We start from the raw sequence: 25,255 nt of genomic DNA, 5'->3' as shown, positions 1-25,255 counted from the left end.
AGTGGTAACGCGTGTGCAAGCAGTTGCCCCCGACGCCACTTGGGTACACTGCAGCATTCACCAAGAGGCTCTTGCTGCCAAGGGGAATGCCTGACAGCTTGAAAGATGTTTTGGACACTACAGTGAAAATGGTTAACTTTGTTAAATCAAGGTCCCTGAACTCTCGTATTTTCTGCACTATACAATGATATGGGCAGCGACCATGTAACGCTTTTACAACATACAGAAGTGCGCTGGTTATCAAGGGGCAAAGTATTGACACGTTTTTTTTAATTGAGAGATAAGCTTAAAGTTTTTACTGACCATAATTTTCACTTGTCTGACCGCTTGCATGATGAGTTTCTCACACGACTGGCCTATCTGGGTGATGTTTTTTCTTGCCTGAATGATCTGAATCTAGGATTACAGGGACTTTCCGCAACTATATTCATTGTGCGGGACAAAATTGAGGCTATGATTAAAAAGTTGGAGCTCTTCTCTGCGTTAACAAGGACAACACACAGGTCTTACATCAATGTATGATGTTTTGTGTGCAAATGAACTCAAGCTTACGGACTATGTCAAATGTGAAATAGCGAAGCACCTGAGTAAATTGGGTGTGCAATTACGCAGGTACTTTCCCAAAACTGATGACACAAACAACTGGATTCGTTATCCCTTTCATACCCTGCCTCCAGTCCACTTACCGATATCTGAACAAGAGAGCCTCATCGAAATTGCAACAAGTGGTTCTGTGAAAATTGAATTTTATCAGAAGCCACTGCCAGATTTCTGGATTGGGCTGCGCTCAGAGTATCCTGCCTTGGCAAATCGCGCTGTTAAGACACTGATGCCCTTTGCAACCACGTAGCTATGTGAGAGTGGATTCTCAGCCCTCACTAGCATGAAAACCAAGTACAGGCACAGACTGTGTGGAAAATGATTTAAGACTGAGACTCTCCAATACAACCCAATATTGCAGAGTTATGTGCATCCTTTCAATTCACACCCTTCTCATTAACCTGTGGTGAGTTATTCACAATTTCCGATGAAAAAATAAGGTTTTATATGTAAGATGGTTAAATAAAGAGCAAAATTATTGATTATTATTATATTATTATTTGTGCCCTGGCCCTATAAGAGCTCTTTGTCACTTCCCACGAGCCGGGTTGTGACAAAAACTCACACTCATTCTTATGTTTAATAAATGTATTGTATAGTGTGTGTGTGTGGCAGGCTTACAATGACGGCAAAAACAACATTTGAGAGTGCTGACCCTGGCGCAGCTGGAGGTTGAATGCATGAAGGGGTACGGGACTATAAAGTTTGGGAACCACTGGTGTAGAAAATACAGTGGTGGCATTTTAGATGCATCGTGTCTTTGAGTAATAGGTTTGCTTCCTATGGTTTTGATATGCATGATATCACTTGGGCACAATCAGGCACTCAGGTTATGTTTCATACACAATGGTCTGCCTTTGGCAGGGCTTAACTCTGGAAGCACACTTTGGAATCAACTGGTGTCTGATCCAGTGCCACAGACGTGTTATTGCTTGCCGCATGGCTTGCAACATCCCTTGATGCAGGATAGTACCCGGTCCCTTTGACAGGCTTATCAATTGAAACTGGCTCTCTGAATTTCACAGGACAAGATGAAATTACATTCATGTGCTTTGGGAATGTATGTTTGGATTAATTTCATCAATCAACAGTTACCAAATCTGAACTGACCCCAATCTTACTTTAGGTGCTCTGGGTCAAGAGCATGAAAGTTGTCTTATTTTAGATGCCAACATAAGACATCACACATTTGTAATAGATCAGATTAGTGAATAATAAAATAACACATTGCGTGTGCCATGCAGTAAGCAGAGTTGCTTTCATGAGTAAAAGGCAACTGTTGAGCAAACCCATGCAATGGAAAAACAGGCCATGGATGGTCTAAACTGAGGCAGGGTTCCCTCTCCATGACTTGGCTATGCAATGAGGGAACATGATGAACTGTTTCCAGGTTTCTTCAAAGGTACATTCGTGTGAGGGAGGGGTTGGGAGATTCATACACTATCACACGCAGCAGGGAAGAACTCTTTACGAGAGGATGGGGCATGCAGGTATGTGGACTAATGAATCTTCATTTTTTGGTACATAAAACAAAACAGTCAAAATCCCTGCATCTAGGCGGATAAAAGTGATACTCAAAGAAACACTGTGAAAGCTGTGAACAAAACAAATTAAACCAGACAAATAAAAGTGAAAACACAATGACTTATTTGCGGATCTGAAGTTTCCGAGCCCAACAACAGCACAACATCAAATATACTCTACAGATAGTTACCTACGGAGTCTAGAAGTGTAAGGCATTATGTATTATTAAAAACATGTATTATTCAAAACTGACAGGCTGAGACTTTATAATTAAAACTCAATTCAAGGAAAGAAATTAAAACACAGTGTCAGTCAGCTGTGTGTTTGCTAAAGGAGGGACATTATTTCACACATTTCAGAATTAGTTAAACAATCAGCATAGATTAAAGATCTCTACTGTGTAACATACAGTCAATTACAAAGTACTCCAACATTGGGGTTTAGTGTTGCCACACCACCTGAATGTGGTACTGAATGTGCACTCACTGTTCTTTCCACATATTGGTTTCTCTGTCCATCCCTTGTTCTATCCACATATTGGTTTCTCTGTCCATCCCTTGTTCTTTCCACATATTGGTTTCTCTGTCCATCCCTTGTTCTTTCCACATATTGGTTTCTCTGTCCATCCCTTGTTCTTTCCATATATTGGTTTCTCTGTCCATCCCTTGTTCTTTCCACATATTGGTTTGTCTGTCCATCCCTTGTTCTTTCCACATATTGGTTTCTCTGTCCATCCCTTGTTCTTTCCATATATTGGTTTCTCTGTCCATCCCTTGTTCTTTCCACATATTGGTTTCTCTGTCCATCCCTTGTTCTTTCCACATATTGGTTTCTCTGTCCATCCCTTGTTCTTTCCACATATTGGTTTGACTGTCCATCCCTTGTTCTTTCCACATATTGGTTTCTCTGTCCATCCCTTGTTCTATCCACATATTGGTTTCTCTGTCCATCCCTTGTTCTTTCCACATATTGGTTTCTCTGTCCATCCCTTGTTCTTTCCACATATTGGTTTCTCTGTCCATCCCTTGTTCTTTCCACATATTGGTTTCACTGTCCATCCCTTGTTCTTTCCACATATTGGTTTCTCTGTCCATCCCTTGTTCTTTCCACATATTGGTTTCTCTGTCCATCCCTTGTTCTATCCATATATTGGTTTCTCTGTCCATCCCTTGTTCTTTCCATATATTGGTTTCTCTGTCCATCCCTTGTTCTTTCCACATATTGGTTTCTCTGTCCATCCCTTGTTCTTTCCATATATTGGTTTCTCTGTCCATCCCTTGTTCTTTCCACATATTGGTTTCACTGTCCATCCCTTGTTCTTTCCACATATTGGTTTCTCTGTCCATCCCTTGTTCTTTCCACATATTGGTTTCTCTGTCCATCCCTTGTTCTTTCCACATATTGGTTTCTCTGTCCATCCCTTGTTCTTTCCACATATTGGTTTGACTGTCCATCCCTTGTTCTATCCACATATTGGTTTCTCTGTCCATCCCTTGTTCTTTCCACATATTGGTTTCTCTGTCCATCCCTTGTTCTTTCCACATATTGGTTTCTCTGTCCATCCCTTGTTCTTTCCATATATTGGTTTCTCTGTCCATCCCTTGTTCTTTCCACATATTGGTTTCTCTGTCCATCCCTTGTTCTTTCCATATATTGGTTTCTCTGTCCATCCCTTGTTCTTTCCACATATTGGTTTCACTGTCCATCCCTTGTTCTTTCCACATATTGGTTTCTCTGTCCATCCCTTGTTCTTTCCACATATTGGTTTCTCTGTCCATCCCTTGTTCTTTCCACATATTGGTTTCTCTGTCCATCCCTTGTTCTTTCCATATATTGGTTTGACTGTCCATCCCTTGTTCTTGTTTCACTGTCCATCCCTTGTTCTTTCCACATATTGGTTTCACTGTCCATCCCTTGTTCTTTCCACATATTGGTTTCTCTGTCCATCCCTTGTTCTTTCCACATATTGGTTTCTCTGTCCATCCCTTGTTCTATCCACATATTGGTTTCTCTGTCCATCCCTTGTTCTTTCCACATATTGGTTTGACTGTCCATCCCTTGTTCTTTCCATATATTGGTTTCACTGTCCATCCCTTGTTCTGTCCCTCTCCTTGATTTCATGGTCTTGCCCACCTTACGATTTAAATTATATTCCAGCTAGGCAGATGTGGAATGCACTTTTAAACCCAGGTGGAATAAATCAGTGGGCATTTAAAAAAATATATCAAGTGATTCCACATTATTATATTCAAACAGGCCTTGAGCACTGGATTTATTCCCAGTCTCTGAATACATTAGATATGATGTTGTCTGTGGTAAACAGGCCCAGCCCATGCACATTCCTTCTGCAGTCTTAATTACAAGTATCTCTGTCAATAATCACATAAAACAACTAACATACATTACATGCATATTCTAACAAGCAGAAATACATGTTGAAATCTGAAGATAATACGCATGGTAATTTACCTGCACATTTTAGTTAAAAGTGTTATTAAAAAACACTTGCCTGTAGAAAAACATCTATGATTGATTTCATGCATACAAATAATAAATATGTTGAGTTGCGTTTAAATACTATCTGTCATCATCACATGAAATCCTATGATTTACAGAGTACATCTGGAGGTTGTTAGACGGTTCATTGCCCTCCTGTTTGTTTTTATGTATAAAATAATGTCCGTGGTTATATTTATGTTTATTTTAGGTCCGCAGAAAACCAGAAGTATGAAGTTATCTCAAGGTAAAGCATGCTGTAATAGATCTACATCTACAATATGAAGACATACTACACTATACAAATACAACACACATTTGACTACTGGCACAGCCACTGCTCAACCTCTTGATACAATTGACTAAATTGCAAAGGCACCTACTGCCAGTAACACATTCTTTATTTAACAGATCTCTCTCTCTCTGATTCTAGATGTTAGAGAAACATGTGGTTGTGAATTGCGTTTGAGAAAAAAAGTTTGAGAGAAAAAAAGTTTATGTTCTTGTCTATTTTGAGTTCTTGTTCAGATTAATATCAACAAACAACTTTAAAGGCAAATAAACATTCTCTTGTAATTTACTTTTATAATCCCTTTCTTTCTCTTCTTGAAAAACTCTTCAAAAGAAAATGATGAATTGAAAACAGGTTTTTACACATGCTCTTAGGACTTGGTGATGTAATAGAATCTGGCTCTGCTCTCTGTCCAAAAGAAAACATAGGCAGACATAGCTGGGAAAGGCAATGAGGAGTCTGAGGATCTTCAGGAATTTATATCCTCGGGTCAATTTCAGTGTATCTGGGTGCGCCAGTATCTCCACATCTGGCTTAATCGTTGCAATCAAGCCTGAGAGATGTTTGGATACAACTGTTGTTTTGGATCATAAATTGAGACCTAACAGTAGGAGAATACTACTGTGTGGGGAGGCTGAAACAGTTCCTTTGGCTCTGGGGCCAAGCAGCTGATTACCTCACCAACACTCCTCATTAATCAATGTGCCAAATGAGTTTATTCAAGATTGGCCCCATTCATCATAGTCTTTTTGATGCACAAGTATACTTAGAAACTGTAGTACACACTTAACATGAAATCATAGGGAGAATGATTGAATGGTCCATAATTGTACATTTGTAGTAATTTTTTCTCTTGAACAATAATCATTTCAGCGCTGAACAAAAATATTCCTGGGAAACGTGGTCTTGGTTTATCAATCATGCCTCCATCACAAGCATGTGTTTAAAAATGTGAACCTCTAACAGTGGGGTTCAGGAAAGAGGGTGTAATGACTGAAGTGTTTATGACATGAATCCCAGTATTGTCCATATTTTCTTGGCACTGCCCAGATCCTCAGCTGAAATGATCAGGGCCAACTTAATTAAGGAAAGGGGTAGGGTGTAAAAAACAGTGCCCTTAATAGATTTCGGAAGTATTTTGATGAAGCAAAAACTCAGGGGTTCTCTTGAACACCTTAATCAGCTATGAAAGCAAACACATCTATCAGACTTAATTAACTTAACACAATTTGGCTCCCTTTGAATCAAAAGACTGCCTGATTGATTTTCAATGCTTCAGTTCCTCACAAACACTGTTTCTGTGAGGCACCATAATTATGGTGTAGCAGCCTAGGGACAGATATTTCTAACATTTATTTAGTTTGCTTACCTCACCTGCCTCCATCTACTGCAACTAACGGCTCGCTGTAGTCCGTTATCAACAGGAAATGGCTACATTTCGGATAACAAGTTGTGGGCTTGTACAGTAGGCCCATAGACTGTAGCCATCTTGTAGCATACAATAATATATTGTTGCTACTCACACGTTGAGACACTTTTCAATAAAACTACAGATGTAATTACAGTATTGTAGTAAATATTCTTACTCTGATTCTAACCCTTAATGTACTTGAGTTCTTCAGTTCTGGGAGAATTCCCTGGTGTGACATATTCTCTAACAATGGGCAGCAGCAGGGTTGAGTAGACATGCTCCTACAGAGAGCTGACCCCACTACCTGATTTATACCCACTGACTGCCCCCAGCTGTTACTATTGCCTGAGCCAAGACTAAGCATGCATAGCTGAATTGGCCAAATGCTACTTAGAGGGAATTTGAAACGTCCTCTCCAAAAAATTAACAGACCGTATAAATGCTGAAAAGTTTCAAGATTTTCCACCAGCAATAAAATATAGAACCTTGAGGTATAAAAATGTCAATGTGACAAAAATGGTCAGCCCTGTTCATTACCTGGCCTGCCACAATGAGGGATGCTGTACTTTGCGTTATTATCCGGGATCAAGTTACTTTCTCTAAATATAACACTGCATTCTGGCATATAGCAAATACTTTCTCTAAATAAAACACTGCATTCTGGCATATAGCAAATACCTTCTCTAAATATAACACTGCATTCTGACATATAGCAAATACTTTCTCTAAATATAACACTGCATTCTGGCATATAGCAAATACTTTCTCTAAATATAACACTGCATTCTGGCATATAGCAAATACTTTCTCTAAATATAACACTGCATTCTGGCATATAGCAAATACTTTCTCTAAATATAACACTGCATTCTGGCATATAGCAAATACTTTCTCTAAATATAACACTGCATTCTGGCATATAGCAAATACTTTCTCTAAATATAACACTGCATTCTGGCATATAGCAAATACTTTCTCTAAATATAACACTGCATTCTGGCATATAGCAAAAACTTTCTCTAAATATAACACTGCATTCTGGCATATAGCAAATACTTTCTCTAAATATAACACTGCATTCTGGCATATAGCAAATACTTTGTCATTCATCAGTTTGGAAGAGAAATAAGATGTGTTTTTATGAAGAAGTGGAAAGAGGCACATCTACCTCCTTTATGGAAGAGGACCACCTTAAACCTCTCAAAAGAAGATATTGCCAGGAACTGTCAAGTCCAACAGCCTCTAGAAATAAGTCACAGCTTCATTGTAAAACTATTAAGGTCTACAACTGAGGGGCTTCTGTTACAAAATATTTTGTCAGGCCTTTAGTGAGAGATGGGCTGCAATGTCTGGCGCAATGTGTGAAGCCAACACAATGAGTCATTGTAGCTGTGAAGGGAGAGAGTGGACTGTTGCGGTTCACAGATGAGGGATATTAGTCACAAGTCTGTGCACTGTTCCCATATCGACAGGACTCAGTGTATGGCTCTTGTCTACTGCAATGAAAATGGCACAGGGACAAATGGGCTTATCTTACACCTGTTGACCTAAACAAGCCTGTTGACAAGCTGTTCACAGGGCAGCTCAACTCAGAGGCGAACATGGATTTCAGATGCTGTGATCATAAGCCAGCTTCTCAATGTGTGTAGAACAGTAATGACATGCTATCTCAATAACTTGTCATAATAGTTATTTGATGTGGTAGAAGAACACTCCAATAATATCCTACATTTTTAAAGACCAAGGATTTATTTTTCTTGGGTTTGGTGTATTATACATAGTGCAAATAATCAAATTGTGTCTAACTATTTGACAAGCATGTTACTGTTGTGCTGTATCCCAGTGTGTCCCAAACTCGGTCCTTGGGCCCCCCCTGGGTGTACGTTTAGTTTTTTGCCCTAGCACTACACAGCTGATTCAAATAATCAAAGCTTGATGATGAGTTGGTTATTTGAATCAACTGTGTAGCACTAGGGCAAAAAAACAAACGTGCACCTGAGGGGCAGGACTGAGTTTGGGACACCCTGCTCTATACCTTTTTTAAAAAGACTGGGTCCTCCATCAACAATATTCTTATTTTTCAATATTATTCCTCCCTGAGCCCTCTCTTCTTCTTCAGTTCTCTGTATTGGAAAATGTTGGTGTCCTTCCAACTGATGACCTACATTTATATCAAATTAACAGAGCTCTATTGTTGTGCTCATCCTGTTAGGCCATTACAACCCTTGAGAAAACAAACTATAGCACTGGAGCACAAATCCAAATTACAGGCACAGTTTATAAAGCAGAAATCTCCCTGGTCCGACTGGGTTCACTGGAGGGTAGTCCAAAGAATAACAACAGCCTGATTTGTGCAGGAATTCTTGCCTCAGGTAGAGCTCAACTATATCATATTTTTGGTTGGCTCCAACTTTTAGCCTTGTCATTCACGTGCAAGAATGCCTTGCCACTGTGCAAAGGGGAAAAAGATGCATGAAGTACTGAAATGACACATAATCCTATGGAAACTTGGTCTGTAGAAAACTGGCCAAAAATAATGATAAACACCTCAGAGAACATAATAGAAAGGGCAATACCAATGCCCAGATATCAAACCCACATTCTCTGAGGAAAGCCCTATATGTATACTGCCCTGCCAAGCAAAAAGGCTGTAACTGCTCATAGCGTGGAACTGAGAAAAATGGCTTTTATTTACCTTGGTTTCACTGTAACTTTATGCAGTTACTGCTAATATTACCCCCATTTTCTTCAAAACACAATACAATAGAGGCAGGATACTTGTCCACATGATTAAGTATGTATTTAATGACATTAACTCATTTTCAACCAAATGAGCAGTTACTGCCTTTTTGCTTGGTAGGGCAGTATAGCCCAATGAACTAAAGCCATGGTGTCTCAGGCAAGGCCTTTCAGTACACACTCAAATGTCTACAGAATGTACAAACAAACATTTCAAACAAACCAATGTTGTACGCTCTGCCTCAAAATGACATCTGTTAGCATATTTGTATTTACAATAAATATGTTAATGAATATTTCTCGGTACATTCTGAAAAGGCATACAATTTGAAACAGCAGTATTTCTCAGAACAGTAAAGTGATTGTAAATATGGTTTACTCTATAAAGGTGTTTTTGACAGATGGCTGTCTAATTTGCCCAGTGTATTTTTCTATTATATACATGTACACCTGTATTTTTTGAGATAATACCGTTTTTACTGTATTCCAGTATGCCAGAAAACAAAAATGAGATACAACTGTAATTCATTTAAAGTATTTTTTCCATTTTGGTTTCTTCTATTACCAAATGCTACCAACAATGTTGACAATTCTGCTGACTAATTTTTACTGAGAATATGGAACATCACATTGTAATGAGTTATGATGGCATTTAAAAATAAACAAAAGCTTGTTATTCTATAACCAATAAGCAGTGCTATGTTTCATGTCTAATGAAATGCATATGAATGCTGTGCATTTTCCATTGATGTCAAAGTCAGGGGATGAGAGTTAAGAAGAGCACAGGCTTTCCAGCTGGTCTGGGTACAAGAACTTCACTACCTCCCTGAATCCATCCTCACAGGTCCTGGTCTTGGGAAATTCCTTCTGATTGTCTTCTTCCTCCTTGAATCTTTTCCAAGTCTCTGTGTAAAAAGAACAAAGAATTGACATGTTGCCATCCAACAGCAGACAAAAAGCGTACAAATCCATAACTTTTTTTCCTTCAGCAGGAAACAAGATGGTCACTGACAAGAGGAAGCAGCCATTTTTTAATCAGTTGAAATGAAATGAAATTTCCTTTGGTCTACAATATGTCTGGTTGGTCTATGACCTTATGTCTAGAAATGGTTTGAGCTGTATTGCCTAACAATTCAGATTGGCAAAACAATGGAAAAGCTTTACTTAAAAGAAACTAAAGGATTACAAGATTTATAACAAGAGAACTTTTAAATTACCGGAAAATAAAGGTATGCATACAAAAACAACAAAAAACACACAAAAAACATGGATAAACTCACCTTCATCCAATGTTGCCAGTAAAGTGTAGTTATCTGGATTATCTAGAAGATCTTTCTTCAGAACATCCCCAGTTTCCATTAATTGTAAAACTCCTGGGAAAAGTGAAAATACATATTGGGTGACATTCCGAATAGTTAGGTAATCCACAGCTGTAGCTTTGTTATTAACACTGCCATGCAAGTGCCCTCTATACTTCCCCCTCCTATTACCTCCTACTGTCTTCCATACTTGCACTTCAACTTCAGCAGTCCCTTGTCTTTCAATAGCAATTATCCTAACTGTGTCCTCTGTGTGAACCTTTGACGATGGCTTAACTTTGTACACCAAGAGGTTGTTATTGTCATGTCCAAGATTCATGTTTATGTAACAGCCAGTCCTGTTGCTCTCAGCATTATGTTCTAGGGGCAGAAATCAGAGAGATTAAAAATGTATATTGTTCAAAACCTATGGTTAAAATAATTTTCTGAATTGCATTGTGAATACTGCTGAGCTACAGTACCTGGACAAATCTTGCAGCATTTTCCCTCGGTTTTAACGGGATTTTGGCATGGATATTGGCTGGGACATGAGAGGCGTTTGCAGTCCTGTATGCCATCCTTACAGGTGCACAGGATGCACTCCAGGACCTTCCCCAGGACTGGATGCCACACATCACCATGAGAGTAGGTGTTGCCGCTGTACTGACATGCTGAGAGAAATAGGAAAAACATATATGCTCTAGTACTGCATATTATTACAATCACAGAGCTGTAAGAGTTAGAATACATTGACTGCTCAATGACCAGGGAAGTGACTCCCTATTGTAGGCCATGAAAATAGTACTACTATTAATAGGATAATAATAATAACAACAAGTAGAATAGCATTAATTAATATTATTAATATTATTAATTATTGTAGGGCTATCATTTAACTCTCACCCTTCTGGTGCTTTTTCTGCAGCAGGAAATTCACGGTGGTCTCTGCAGCACCTTTGAAGTGGAGCTTGGGCAGGCTCAGGCCTCTGGGAGTACCCCTGACTGTGGATGGAGTAGAGCGGACAGAACGCCCTCGGAACTGCTCTCCAGCACACTGGTCCACTGAATGCCTCTTGTGTATTCACAGAGACAAATAGACACAGTTATTATGGGGTTATTTTGGATTTATGAGCAGTTCCGATGCCAGTGAGTTGGAACCCCACCCCACTCCAGGTAAACTTGATTTACATGCCCCACAAATGAAGATTAAATATTAGTTGTTGTCTTCTCTGCAAAGGTGTGGTGTTTTGGATGTCATGGTTTGACAAATCTACAAGACTAAACCCATCAATGAATGAACAGAAAACCACCTACCACGCCTCGGTTCAGCTGTTGGCCTACATCCTCCACTGATGAGTACCCATTAATGCCACCATCTAATCAAAGACAAATGAAGAGGATATACATTGACTTTGATTACAACAGAAAGTAGGGTGAAAATCTGCTGTGGTAAGAAACAAATGTGATCACCTTTGCACACCAGACAGCAGGTATCTGGGAATGAGACTGGTGAGGAGCAGGTCAGCGGCTGGCAAGTTTTCAGAGCACAGAAAATATTTCCATTCTAAAAACAAATGTGGAAGAAAGCCAAAGGTGAAGGAAGAATAGAAGTGATTGTAGACATTGCCAGTCCTAGCTTTTTGGGGGCCCTAACTAAATATTGTTTTGGGGCCCACAACTCGCAAGCAAAACATTTTAGTGGCTTCCCTCTTGACGGCGGAGAGATCTTATTTTTTTACAAGTTAATTTCCTACAATTCTACACATTTTGCCATGGGGCGGAGAGAAAATGTAGCAGTTGTACAACTCATTTCATGCAATTCTACTCATTTTGCCATGGTGAGGAGATAGAAATGTGCAGTTTTAGAGCCAATTTCCTGCAATTCAGTGCAATGCCATAGGGTGGGGATACATTTTTGCAGGTTTAAAGCTAATTTCTTGCTGTTCTACACACTTTGCCATAACTTTTGCCATGTTAATATGATATCTGAGTGAGAGTGACTAACAAAACCAATGGATAGAAATTTGGGCACATGCCCTTTCTTGCCCGGTCGATAATTCAACCATGATTACTACAAGTTTAGATAGTTGGCTAGACTAACTGACCAAACTAAACATGTTTTGCTGACATGGCTAATTGAGTGACTGTCAGTGACTGAAATAACAAGAGAAAAACTGCTGATGCACATCCACATTTCTAAATGTCACCTTGTGTATTCTACTATTCTAACTCTCAACAATAAGTTGAGACCAAACTGAGTTCCTACAAAAAAAAGTAAAAAAAAAAAAAGAGTTGCTTACTGCCACAGGGAATTGTAGATACATTAAGAGCTCCAGTATTATGGCTGACCCATGAGGACAAATTCCCAGTTACGTTCTCAGAGTAAGGAGCTGTACACCATAAACTACAGGAAGAGAGAGTGTGACTTACTGAACATGTGCACATGACACACTGGTTTGTTTGTCGAGATGGGAAGAGGTCATGGTTGGCAAAGGTCTCCCCTGGTTGGTAGAAAGTTCCATTATACCTGCAGGACTTCACTGGGGCTCTCAAGCCTGCTGGAATCCTAGGCTCATCTGAGCAGATAATGAATGGTAAGCACAAGATGAGTAAGTGAATGCCAAAGCAGGATGTTTTTGTTTTACACACCTCTAACCTTATCTTCCTCAAGGATAGAAATGGTGGATGCAATTCAAGATCAAGTCCTGTGACTAGACATGGCATAAAAGCATACAGGTACTACTATACCAAATGGTGTCATAGAAATGATGAAATAACTTCATTGTACTGCATGTGTGTGCTTATTGTATGAGAATGCCTGATCCTACCTGTACAGCGAGGGCAGCACTGCTGAGAGTCAGTCACTGGGTTGTCACACCGCAGAGTAGGACACTTAATTGTGTTACATTTCACATGGCCTGTCTATGAGGGAAACGTTACATGGTTTACGGCATATCTTGAAATCCCACCCACCAAAACAACTGCCAATATGATGTATAGCCAGTAGCCTAAATCCTATTTGCACACAGTAGCCTCCAATCCAATACTCAGGTTTAGACAGTTTGATACAGTAGAGTATAGGGCAGTGTTGGGCTTCTTTTGGTACACGTTTACATGGTTTCATATTAGGCTACAGATGTGACAAAACTGACCAATGATGTATTCTAATTCTATGGGTACAGTACCTCAGTGCAGGAACACCGCATACAAAACATGAAACCAAAGGGTTCCAGATAAGGATGCCAGCTGTCTCCAGGACTGTATGTTTTCTCTTTGAAAGAACAGAAAACTGCAGACACTGGGTGAACCAAAAATGAAAAGTAAAGATGGAAAGTTATTTTAGCAGTAGAAGCACTTTAATATGAAGCAAAGCAGGAATTTTCATAAACAGAAAACGAAAGAGACTAATCTAATAAAAAATGATCTTCCATGGCTCACAAACCTGTCAGAGTAATAACTGCTAATATCTTCTGGCAAAAAAACACGTGGATTAAATCAGTATACTGTCATAATTGATGTTATGTGGTTATATAATTAATGTTGTGGTTATATAATGATTACATTTCAACCGGAATTAGCACAATGTAATACTAAATACAGTTTAATACTACACTGACCTTATAGACAGGCTAGAAATACACGCTGTATAAACTTGCCAGATATAGAAAAAAAGTTGGTTGCAACAATGATGAAATCCAGAAAAGGAAAAAATAACATAAACCCATGTTTAATCGCCAGTGGTGAGTAGTTGTAGTGTATTACTATAGTAAAACTCTTCGTTTGATTTGAGCTACAGACGCATCTCATCAATTGTGGATAACGGTTTAACTTTAGATTTGCAGACAGTCTGTCCTACCTTTTCTTGCTCTTATAACATCCGAAGCACAACAAGCGAACAAACAGACGCAAATTAATAAGAACATATGCTTCATGTTGGGGGATAAATCCTTGTCAATATGAAATGAAATAGCAGCAACTGCGACAGCAAACCCCAGGACAGTGTGAAACTCCCCATAAAATCACGAATTTATTCTTGGTTTTCATCGAAGGCGCCTCCTACAGGAAGAATACGCCAATGTATAAACTGGGTGAAGTGAATGATGTGATGTTGTCAAAGGAAATGGAATGAATAAGTCTAAGTTTGTTGGTTGTCAAGTATGCCTAAAGTAGGAATAAAGCCTATAGATATTGTCAAATAACTTATTGGAGGCAGAGCATATTATTACTGTGTCTCTCAAATGCACAGTAGCCCTAACATAAACATGTACAGTAAAACACCCTGCTAGACATGTCAGTGACATTATGGGTGCGTTCGTAAATTCACTCTGGCTATCTACTCCGATTTCAGAGCACTCTCGTCTGTGTACCAGAGCGCAGAATAACTGATGAATTTACAAACACTTAAAACCGTTTGAATATAGCCAGTGTCAGTAAACGTCGGCAAAAAAACACAATTAAAATTGTCAACAGCACAGTTAGTCACCAACGCTCTGGACAACATAACACCCTAACCAGCTCTGCTAGGGCGAGTAAAATGGTCAGAATGAGATTCTCTCATTTGTGTCTGGAAGTAGCTAGCAAGCTAGCCAATGTTAGCTTGGTTGCTTGACTGCCTTTGTGAGGTCAGAACGCTCGGATCAACCCTACTCCTCAGCCAGCACAACACTCTGAATTTACTAACACCCAGAGCACACTCTGGCACTCCAGATTGAACACACTCGCTAATGAAAGTGGATGGGAGCCTGTGATGTCATAATGAAAATGGGATGGGAGCCTATGATGTCATAATGGAAATGACATGACCTCCTTGAGGTCAAAAGCCTGCCACTAATTTGTCAAAGATTCTAAGGCAGGTAAGACCTTTCAATACGGAGAACCACATTCCTACTGGAGCACAATGGTTAGGACTCGTGCGCAAGTGGCGCTGCTTGCTCAACGCAACGACCAGCATCTGGGTCGCCGTGGAGGGCCACAAAGTCTGAGGCCCCGTCATGACAGACCTCAGAGAGAGAGGCCTCGGAGTCGACGCCCCCGATGTCAAGTGGGTCCGATGGTTGAGAAATGGACACGAAAACGATTAAGCTTCCACAGTCAAGATCATTCGCAGATGTGAGACGAAGACTGAAGGGCCGACACGTGGTACTTTGTGTTGGAGAATTGCCCAATTAGAAATGAAAGTGCAGATTAAAGCTTTGAGGCCTCAAAACATTTGTAAAGATACTTTTAGGCCTACTGTTTTTGTTCTCTAGACATCTAGCTACCCTCCTAAAAGTGGTGAAAGGGCCTACAAGTGCTACCAACACACTGCAATGTTATGGGACACAACATAAAAGGCCTGTTAAATCAACATTTCTCCAGCATTTATTAAAACATACAGGAAACATACAGGGATTAAAATGGTTACAGCTAGATGCCATCATGCCAACATCTTTACAGACTGAGCAAGTGAAAGAGCGCATAGAATAAAACATTGACAACACACCATTGTCCACATAGCATAGGACACTTATTTCAATCATTTAAAAATGTGACTGATTCAGTTTGACCAGACTAGATTACACAACGGAGTAGAGCTGTATTACATTTGCTGAAGGTAACAATGATTTATAGACAGTGAGATTCAAACAGTGCTTTGCGTCTCTAAATGAGACACTTCCCCATGAATATGACCCCAGAAATGTAATCATCAACTTGATGTTTGCTAGTATATCTACCATGTAGGCCTATAAACTGCAGTGGTTTCATTCTCAAATTAAGTCTTCAGCCCCCATTCACTTTTCATTTGTGGGATCGAAACACTGTATGGGCCTGAGAACAAAGACTTAGGGCTCTATTCAAGCCGTACCGCAGAAGTTCAGTGTTACCCTCTGGGCACAGCCGTCAATTCAACGTCTATTCCACATTGGTTCAACGTAATTTCATTGAAATGACGTGGAAACGACATTGGTTCAACCAGTGTGTGTCCAAGTGGGTACAGTGTGATTGACATTTAGCGGAGACTGCATTCACAGTAAACGCTGCATATGTCAGCTCAATCTGAAATGACCTTTCTATCAGGTAATCTGTAACACTTCAGCGATGAGATTGAATAGAGCCCATAATGTAGCTAAAAACAAACATTATAATAAAAATATCCTTTAACTCCTAACTGCCACGATATGTCATAATAGGAATTATTTTCCTTGTAAAGGTGAAAACAGACAAAGGCTAAACTATCGGCAACCTACTGTTGCCCCTCATGGTTGTGCTACTCTCCTCTTTGCGTTCACTGAGAAAAATGATTAATTTGTGTGGGAGAAATTACAGGACTTTGGGGTAGACAGAAAGAAAGCCAATAGACAAAATGCTCTTAATTAGACTTCCACACGACCAATTTGGTTGGAACATAAAAACAGTCAACCCGAGTCAAGGACAGAGGAGAAACATAATTCAAGAACCTTCCTTACCCACAAGTTTCACCTACTGTATACGTCCTGGGAAACATGTAGGATCTTTCAATGTAGTAGGCCTCCTGTAGGTTAATACAGATTTTAGGTACTCCCTCTGTGCCCCTCATACGTTTTCTCTCTTTTACACTCAGTCACACACACACGCCCTCTCAAGAGGTGGAGGTGCTCCCTGCCCCGGTATCTTCATCTCCTGTCTTCTGACGTTTCTTGGCCCGAATCTCATTCATGGCCTGCTCTATGGAGCGGGTGTCCCTTTTGTTGGCCACAGGTACTGAGGGAGTAGAGACAAATATATTTTGTTAAGCAAAGAACACAGCACACACCATGAGGAGATGTGATTCTCTGAGGATGAGAAATCAATACTGAGCCTCTTCACACTGACCCATGCCATATGCCTGGTTGGCTTCTAGCGTATGTGCTGCATCCTTAGCAGAAGAGGTGCCGATCAGATGGCTGTACTTGTCACGGTAATTGGAGCTGGGAGACGCTGCCCTCTTCTGTGTCTTACAGGCGGCCTCCTCTTCTAACGCAGCCTGCTCCTGAAGAGCAGTGGACAGGTTTAATTATCAAACACTTTCTTTGAGCAATAGCTCTGAACCCAACCTATACTCCGTAGATATTACGCTGAGTGAACAAAAGACAGCAGCATATTATAGAGCAAAGGGTTACCTGCAACATGGCAAGGACTATAGCTAGAGTGATTAGATCTGTTAAGGTGCAGAAAGACTCAAGTGTGAACCTTCAGTACTTGCGATGTTATAACAAGTCTACATTACTTTAAATCGGATTTCTCGATGTGTAAATGAATGTATTCTGCCAAATGATATACAGTTATGGACATGTATACTAAAGTATGTGTTTCTCTTCAGTTTTTTTCCTCAGTGAGCGTGACTGAGTCTCCAGTCTTACTTTAAGTCTTCGGCGATATTCAGCTTTTTGGGGGTCCCACTCCTCTCCTTTCCGGTAAGCCTCCAGCTCGTCGTCTGATGGAGCAAACTCCTGCCACAGTCATTTTGAATACATATTTTCAGTTACGCATCAGGAAGAATAACACATATACAACACATAATAAAATGCCACCACAATGCACTAAAATAATCGTGCAACTCATGGGAAGGGCATGTAAATCTGGTGATATTTGTGAATGCAGCCATAAAGAACATCCAAAAGAGGTCTGACCTTCTTAAAAATCATGACGTATCTACTCTCCTCATCCTCTCCGAAGGAAAACGATGCCAGACCAGCGACTTCTGCAACATCATGCCTTTAACAAGCCAGGATGTCAGTAAAAGTTTACATGCAAACTGTTACATATTATGTTTGTAGTCCTCTCATAAAATAAACTTATTACATAATGCTCTCTATTTATAGATTCAAGGATATATTTATAATTTTTCACTTACAATATGCTCCTTTCAATCTTTCCCATGGGATTGTACTTCCTCTTCTGTTGCTTAGTGTCTTGAATGAATTCTGACACCTCTTTCTCCATCTGAAAAAGAGATGAAGGCAGTATAAACAGGATCGTTCTTTACCCACCAAAGATCAGTCAATGAAGAATTGGAAACAATTCTTGGATTTGTTTCTTGGGATTTGGGTTGTCCAAGTTACTGACTGGACATTCAGCTGGATGAGCAGAAAATGAGAGACAGAATATAACCCCCGCCTGCAGGCAGAGCCTCTCACCCTTTTCCTGAACTCGGCTTTCTTTTTCTTCTCATCCTCCTGCATCTTCTTTATTCTTGCTGCCTGTTCTGTTGAGGGATAGAAAACAAGGTTATATTATTCAATTGTTTTCATACTGAAAATATGGGCCTATTAATTCCCATGAGATGTTAAAACATATCGATTGTCTGAATAGCATATATTTCCTATACCATACTTTAATTACTTAGACATCACTTTAATTATGTTGGTAAACTCTGGATTTAGTGTCATCTGAGCAAATTAATCCATAGAGCAACAGGATCCTATGCTATAGATGCTTAAGTGTAATTCGCATCATTTTTGGATGAGGGACTACTGACAGCACATGTGACTTGCATAACATCTGTTCAGCATGTTGTTCATTAATACCAAATCACACACCCACTGGGCACACTGTCATTTCAGTGTGGATAATATTTGGTTGAGACGTTGTTCAATAAGATAATTCAATTAACTTATAGGTTTCTAATGGTGTTATCACTATGCTTTCAACAATCTAAAAGCACAACCAAATTCCAATGGAAAACTGTTTTTGTTTAGTTGTCACCCATATGCCAATTAAAGCACTTTCAACCATTTAAAAGTTAAATAAAAGGTTACAGTGCCTTGCAAAAGTATTCATCCCCCTTGGCATTTTTCCTATTTTTTTTGCATTACAACCAGTAATTTAAATGTTAATTTTTTTATTTGGATTTCATGTAATGGACATACAAAAACAAAAAAAGTGGTGTGTGCATATATTTTCACCCCCTTTGCTATGAAGCCCACCTTCAGAAGTCACATAATTAGTTAAATAAAGTCCACCTGTGTGCAAAGTGTCACATGATCTCAGAGAGAGAGAGATCTCTCTCACACACACACAAACCTGTTATGAAAGGCCCATAAGTCTACAACACCATTAAGCAAGGGGCACCACCTAGCAACGGCACCATGAAGAACAAGGAGCTCTCCAAACAGGTCAGGGACAAAGTTGGAGAAGTACAGATCAGGGTTGAGTTATAAAAAAAATATATATATCTGAAACTTTGAACATCCCATGGAGCACCATTAAATCCATTATTATAAATTGGAAAGAATATGGCACCAAAGCAAACCTGCCAAGAGAGGGCCACCCACTAAAACTTACGGACCAGGCAAGGAGGGCATTAATCAGAGAAGCAACAAAGAGACCAAAGACAACCCTGAAGCAGCTGCAAAGCTCCACAGCAGAGATTGGAGTATCTGTTCATAGGACCACTTTAAGCCGTACACTCCACAGAGCTGGGCTTTAGGGAAGAGTGGCCAGAAAAAAGCAATTGCTTAAAGAAAAAAAAATAAGCTAACACATTTGGTGTTCGCCAAAAGGCATGTGGGAGTCTCCACAAACATATGGAAGAAGGTACTCTGGTCAGATGAGACTAAAATGTAGCTTTTTGTCCATCAAGGAAAACGTTATGTCTGGTGCAAACCCAACACCTCTCATCACCCCGAGGACACCATCCCCACAGTGAAGTATGGTGGTGACAGCATCATGCTGTGGGGATGTTTTTCCCCATCGGCAGGGAAACTGGTCAGAATTGAAGGATGTCGCTAAATACAGGGAAATTCTTGAGGGAAACCTGTTTCCGTCTTCCAGAGATTTGAGACTGAGATGGAGGTTCACCTTCCAGTAGGACAATGACCCTAAGCATACTGTTAAAGCAACACTCGAGTGGTTGAAGGGGAAACATTTAAATGTCTTGGAATGGCCTAGTCAAAGCCCAGACCACAGATTCTCAACTGGATTGAGGTATGACTTAAAGATTGCTGTACACCAGCGGAACCCATCCAACTTGAAGGAGCTGGAACAGTTTTTGTCATGAATAATGGGCAAAAATCCCAGTTGCTAGATGTGCCAAGCTTATAGAGACATACCAAGAGACTTGCAGCTGTAATTGCTGCAAAAGGTATTGACTTTGGGGGGGGGGTGAATAGTTATGCACACTCAAGTTCTGTTTTTTTTGGCTTACTTCTTGTCTGTTTCACAATAAAACATCATTTGCATCTTCAAATTGGTAGGCATGTTGTACAAATCAAAAGATAACCCCCTAGAATTAAAATAGATGGTTTTTTTGGGGGGGGTTGTAAGGCACTGTGCATTTACAAAATAAAATAAAAAGAGGTAATACAATCTCAGATATAGTTTATTTACACAACAAATTGTGTTATCACTGTGCTTCATCTAAAAGCAGAACCAAATGACCTGGATTGCAGTTGAGATCACATTAAAAGTATATGGTGCAAGTGATCAATGTCATTCGAGATTCTGAGCAGATTATTACAGGAATGTGAAGATCTCCACTGATCTGTGATGACCTATGCATGCTCTCTTGAACATAAGAACATAAGAAATGTATAGTTACAGTAACCTCATAATGTGGCCACGGATGTTATTCATTAAGGTTAAATGTTATAAACTCAGCAAAAAAATAAACCTCCCTTTTTCAGGACCCTGTCTTTCAAAGATAATTCGTAAAAATCCAAATAACTTCACAGATCTTCATTGTAAACGGTTTAAACACTGTTTCCCATGCTTGTTCAATGAACCATAAACAATTAACAACCGTTCCACAAGTGCATGTTCATTAAGACTAACAGCTTACAAACAGTAGGCAATTAAGGTCACGGTTATGAAAACTTAGGACACTAAAAGAGGCCTTTCTACTGACTGAAAAACACCAAAAGAAAGATGCCCAGGGTCCCTGCTCATCTGCGTGAAAGTGCCTTAGGCATGCTGTAAGGAGGCACGAAGACTGCAATTTATTTCCCTGGCCACATCTGCAATGTCTGTACTGTGAGATGGCTAAGACAGCGCTACAGGGAGACAGGACGGACAGCTGATCGTCCTCGCAGTGGCAGACCACGTGTAACAACACCTGCACAGGATCGGTACATCCGAACATCACGCCTGCGGGACAGGTACAGGATGGCAACAACAACTGCCCGAGTTACACCAGGAACGCACAATCCCTCCATCAGTGCTCAGACTGTCCGCAATAGGCTGAGAGAGGCTGGACTGAGGGCTTGTAGGCCTGTTGTAAGGCAGGTCCTCACCAGACGTCACTGGCAACAATGTCGCCTATGGGCACAAACCCACCGTTGATGGACCAGACAGGACTGGCAAAAAGTGCTCCTCACTGACGAGCTGTGGTTGTGTCTCACCAGGGGTGATGGTCGGATTCGCGTTTATGGTCGAAGGGATGAGCGTTACACTGAGGCCTGTACTCTGGAGAGGGATCGATTTGGAGGTGGAGGGTCCGTCATGGTCTGGGGCGGTGTGTCATAGCATCATCAGACTGAGCTTGTTGTCATTGCAGGCAAACTCAACGCTATGTGTTACAGGGAAGACATCCTCCTCCCTCATGTGGTACCCTTCCTGCAGGCTCATCCTGACATGACCCTCCAGCATGACACTGCCACCAGCCATACTGCTCGCTCTGTGCGTGATTTCCTGCAAGACAGGAATGTCAGTGTTCTGCCATGGCCAGCGAAGAGCCTGGATCTCAATCCCATTGAGCACGTCTGGGACCGGTTGGATCGGAGGGTGAGGGCTAGGGCCATTCCCCCCAAAAATGTCTGGGAACTTGCAGGTGCCTTGGTGGAAGAGTGTGGTAACATCTCACAGCAAGAACTGGCAAATCTGGTGCAGTCCATGAGGAAGAGATACACCGCAGTACTTAAGGCAGCTGGTGGCCACACCAGATACTGACTGTTACTTTTGATTTTGAACCCCCCTTTGTTCAGGGACACATTGTTCCATTTCTGTTAGTCACATGTCTGTGGAACATGTTCAGTTTATGTCTCAGTTGTTGAATCTTATGTTCATCCAAATATTTACACGGTAAGTTTGCTGAAAATAAACGCAGATGACAGTGAGAGGACGTTTCTTTTTTTTTGTTGCTGAGTTTATTAGTTTGTGTTAACTTTAGGCTATTTACTGTATTACAAAAGTAATAGACAAAAGTTACAGAATAGGACTAAATCAAATCAAACTTGAAATGCACTTTAAATAAAGTTTGAGTTGATGTAGTCCTATTCTTTAACTTAGATTATTGGTTGAGATGAAGACTTGAATCCAACATATCAATTTGAAATTCAAACAAACTGGAATTAAAGCCAGACTAAAGTCAGATGCAAAGATTGGACAATCCAAGCAGAAGACATCTCCTTCAAAATGTTGATATTTGGTTGCGTTGACGCCAAACAATTCAATATCAATAAATATATATATATTTTTTTTAAATAAAAAAAATCTACCTGAGCTTGAAACCCTAGGCCTAATTTATTGTCTATTTTTTGTTGAATTCAAACAGTTGCTCTTTGACTTGCAAATGCTATAAACAGTGCATTCAGAAAGTATTCAGACCCCTTGATGGTGGAACAAGCTCCCTCACGACACCAGGACAGCGGAGTCAATCACCACCTTCCGGAGACACCTGAAACCCCACCTCTTTAAGGAATACCTGGGATAGGATTAAGTAATCCTTCTAACCCCCCCCCACAAAAGATATAGATGTACTATTGTAAAGTGGTTGTTCCACTGGATATCATAAGGTGAATGCACCAATTTGTAAGTCGCTCTGAATAAGAGCGTCTGCTAAATGACGTAAATGTAAATGTTGACTTTTTCCACATTTTGTTATGTTACAGCTTTATTCTAAAATGGATTAAATTAAATAAAAAAATCCTCAATCTACACCCAATACCCCAAAATGACAAAGCAAAAACAGGTTTTATGAAATGCTTGAACATATATATATTTTTTTAAATAACAAAAAAATACCCTTCCCTAGAGCTGGCCGCCCAGCAAAACGGAGCAATTGGGGGAGAATAATTCTTTGTCCTGAATGCCAAGTGTCACGTCTGGAGTAAACCTGGCACCATACCTAAGGTGAAGCATGGTGGTGGTGGCAGCATCATGCTGTGAGGATGTTTTTCAGCCGCAGGGACTGGGAGACTAGTCAGAATCGAGGGAAAGATGAACAGAGCAAAGTACAGAGAGATCCTTAATGAAAGCCTGCTCCAGAGCGCTCAGGGCCTCAAACTGGGGCAAAGGTTCAACTTCCAAGCAGACAACAACCCTAAGCACACAGGCAAGACAACACAGGGGTGGCTTCGGGACAAGTCTCTGAATGTCCAGCCAGAGCCCGGACGTGAACCCGATCGAACATCTCTGTAGAGACCTGAAAAAAAGCTGTGCAGCGACGCTCCCCAGCTTGAGAGGATCTGCAGAGAAACTCCCCAAATACAGGTGTGCCAAGCTTGTACCATCATACCCAAGAAGACTCGAGACTGTAATCACTGCCAAAAGTGCTTCAACAAAGTACTGAGTAAAGGGTCTTATGTAAATGTGATATTTCATTTTTTTTTTTTTTAAATACATAGATTAAAGCTGTAACGTAACAAAATGTGGAAAAAGTGAAGGGGTCTGAATACATTTCCCGAATGCACTGTAGGCTTAAAAAACATAGTTGGTGATTGACAAAGTAAGGTCACATTTGATTTGCTCTCTTAAACCTACTGTTTGGAATGACTTCGAAAGCAACAGTGAAGTTAAGTGTAGATCTCTCAACAAATCATTCTCACGATAGTGCATTGGTAAGTCAGTGACAAACATAGCCAGGCTTGGTTAAAACCCTGGAAGGGAGCCCAAAGGGCAGATAGATAATTCTCCAGTAGGAGGTGCTGCCCAGACTACTTTGTTTTCTGATAGCAGATGTTGAAAGCCTATTATTTTAATAGATATACATTCAACATTTTATACAAGGTTTGTCTGTTTTAATATTTGGTAACCATGCGGACATAGTGATGTAGTTTAAGTTTATGACTTTTTTCAAATCAAATATATTTTTCACGTAGATTCAACGTCACAATACGTTGACAAATTACATTGAAACAACATTGATTCAACCAGTTTGTGCTGCTTTGCGTTCGCAAACAAACAATGAATGATGGATCATTTGGCCAATGAGAGCACTAGAAGGACTGACTTTGACCAATAGAATGCATCTTAAACAAAAACGTAATTCACTACAAGGGCAAATACTCGTTCGTGACTGGATACTTTTCTGTACAGACGATAGGGAGGTTGAGTTCTCCACGGAAGGGATCCTGTAAACAGCTACATTTACGAAATACTCTTATCTTTACAATCGAATAATACAAACGAATTGAGGATAAATAACTGTAGAGTAATACTGAATATACCTCGGGCCTTTCGTCGGCTCTCCTTGTCGCCGACTGTGGGAGGTTTTTCCATCGAACTCAAGATTGAGCCCAGGAGGTCCGCCATTTTGGACTGAATGATCACTACCGGAAGCATGTTGTTTAAAATCATTCGTGAGGAGGGAATACGCATGCGCATATCAACAAAGAATATTAGAATAATCGGCATAACAGGCTATTTATTATAGCCTTCTATTGACAAATGATGGGTTGTATTAGTGAATGTACTGAAATAATATATATATTTTGTTTCTTGAGTTTAATTACGGTGCCTTTTTTGTTGTCTGTAAATTGTCTGTGTATGCTACAGTACACAGAAAAATGAAAATAAAAAACAAGTTTTTTCAATGTATTGCAATTTGCAATATACGTTTATAATTTTTTTATAATAGCTCTAATCAATGATAGAACATTTTCTTCATGAAATAAATAGCAGGTAGCCCAGCATTAGCGGTTAGGAGCATTGGGCCAGTAACCGAAAGGTGGTTCGAATCCC

General features: G+C 40.1%; 2 protein-coding genes across 2 annotated transcripts; both read right to left on the bottom strand.

The window, feature by feature from the left end:
* Positions 1-8,053: 8,053 nt before the first annotated feature.
* On the bottom strand, positions 8,054-14,445 carry LOC106563420 (chordin-like protein 2). Its single transcript, XM_014128975.2, has 11 exons — positions 14,217-14,445; positions 13,546-13,658; positions 13,189-13,282; positions 12,791-12,936; positions 11,831-11,924; positions 11,675-11,736; positions 11,264-11,432; positions 10,843-11,031; positions 10,553-10,741; positions 10,343-10,435; positions 8,054-9,967 (listed from the first exon to the last, which is right to left on the bottom strand). Exons 1-11 carry the CDS (start codon positions 14,290-14,292, stop codon positions 9,834-9,836), a joined length of 1,359 nt encoding a protein of 452 aa, XP_013984450.1. The 5' UTR covers positions 14,293-14,445; the 3' UTR covers positions 8,054-9,833.
* Positions 14,446-15,698: 1,253 nt separating this feature from the next.
* spag7 (sperm associated antigen 7) lies at positions 15,699-24,847 on the bottom strand. The gene is made up of 7 exons (XM_014128976.2): positions 24,742-24,847; positions 18,496-18,563; positions 18,213-18,301; positions 17,989-18,073; positions 17,719-17,808; positions 17,192-17,348; positions 15,699-17,080 (listed from the first exon to the last, which is right to left on the bottom strand). Exons 1-7 carry the CDS (start codon positions 24,824-24,826, stop codon positions 16,959-16,961), a joined length of 696 nt encoding a protein of 231 aa, XP_013984451.2. The 5' UTR covers positions 24,827-24,847; the 3' UTR covers positions 15,699-16,958.
* Between the last annotated feature and the right edge of the window lie 408 nt (positions 24,848-25,255).

The sequence above is a fragment of the Salmo salar genome, chromosome ssa11 (genome assembly GCF_905237065.1).
Source record: "Salmo salar chromosome ssa11, Ssal_v3.1, whole genome shotgun sequence".
Taxonomy (NCBI): Eukaryota; Metazoa; Chordata; class Actinopteri; order Salmoniformes; family Salmonidae; genus Salmo; species Salmo salar.
This window is presented reverse-complemented; position numbering and strand designations above follow the sequence as displayed.

What these genes read in the sequence shown, in the direction of transcription:
- LOC106563420 (XM_014128975.2), bottom strand. Translation starts at nt 14,292, where the DNA reads ATGAAGCATATGTTCTTATTAATTTGCGTCTGTTTGTTCGCTTGTTGT. An exon ending in CTGCTGTCTGGTGTGCAAAG is followed by an intron (nt 11,737 to 11,830) that starts GTGATCACATTT and finishes GTCTTTGATTAG; the next exon opens with ATGGTGGCATTAATGGGTAC. An exon ending in ACTGGCAACATTGGATGAAG is followed by an intron (nt 9,968 to 10,342) that starts GTGAGTTTATCC and finishes CTTTTTACACAG; the next exon opens with AGACTTGGAAAAGATTCAAG.
- spag7 (XM_014128976.2), bottom strand. Translation starts at nt 24,826, where the DNA reads ATGGCGGACCTCCTGGGCTCAATCTTGAGTTCGATGGAAAAACCTCCC. An exon ending in AAGCCGAGTTCAGGAAAAGG is followed by an intron (nt 18,302 to 18,495) that starts GTGAGAGGCTCT and finishes TCTCTTTTTCAG; the next exon opens with ATGGAGAAAGAGGTGTCAGA. An exon ending in ACGTCATGATTTTTAAGAAG is followed by an intron (nt 17,809 to 17,988) that starts GTCAGACCTCTT and finishes TGACTGTGGCAG; the next exon opens with GAGTTTGCTCCATCAGACGA.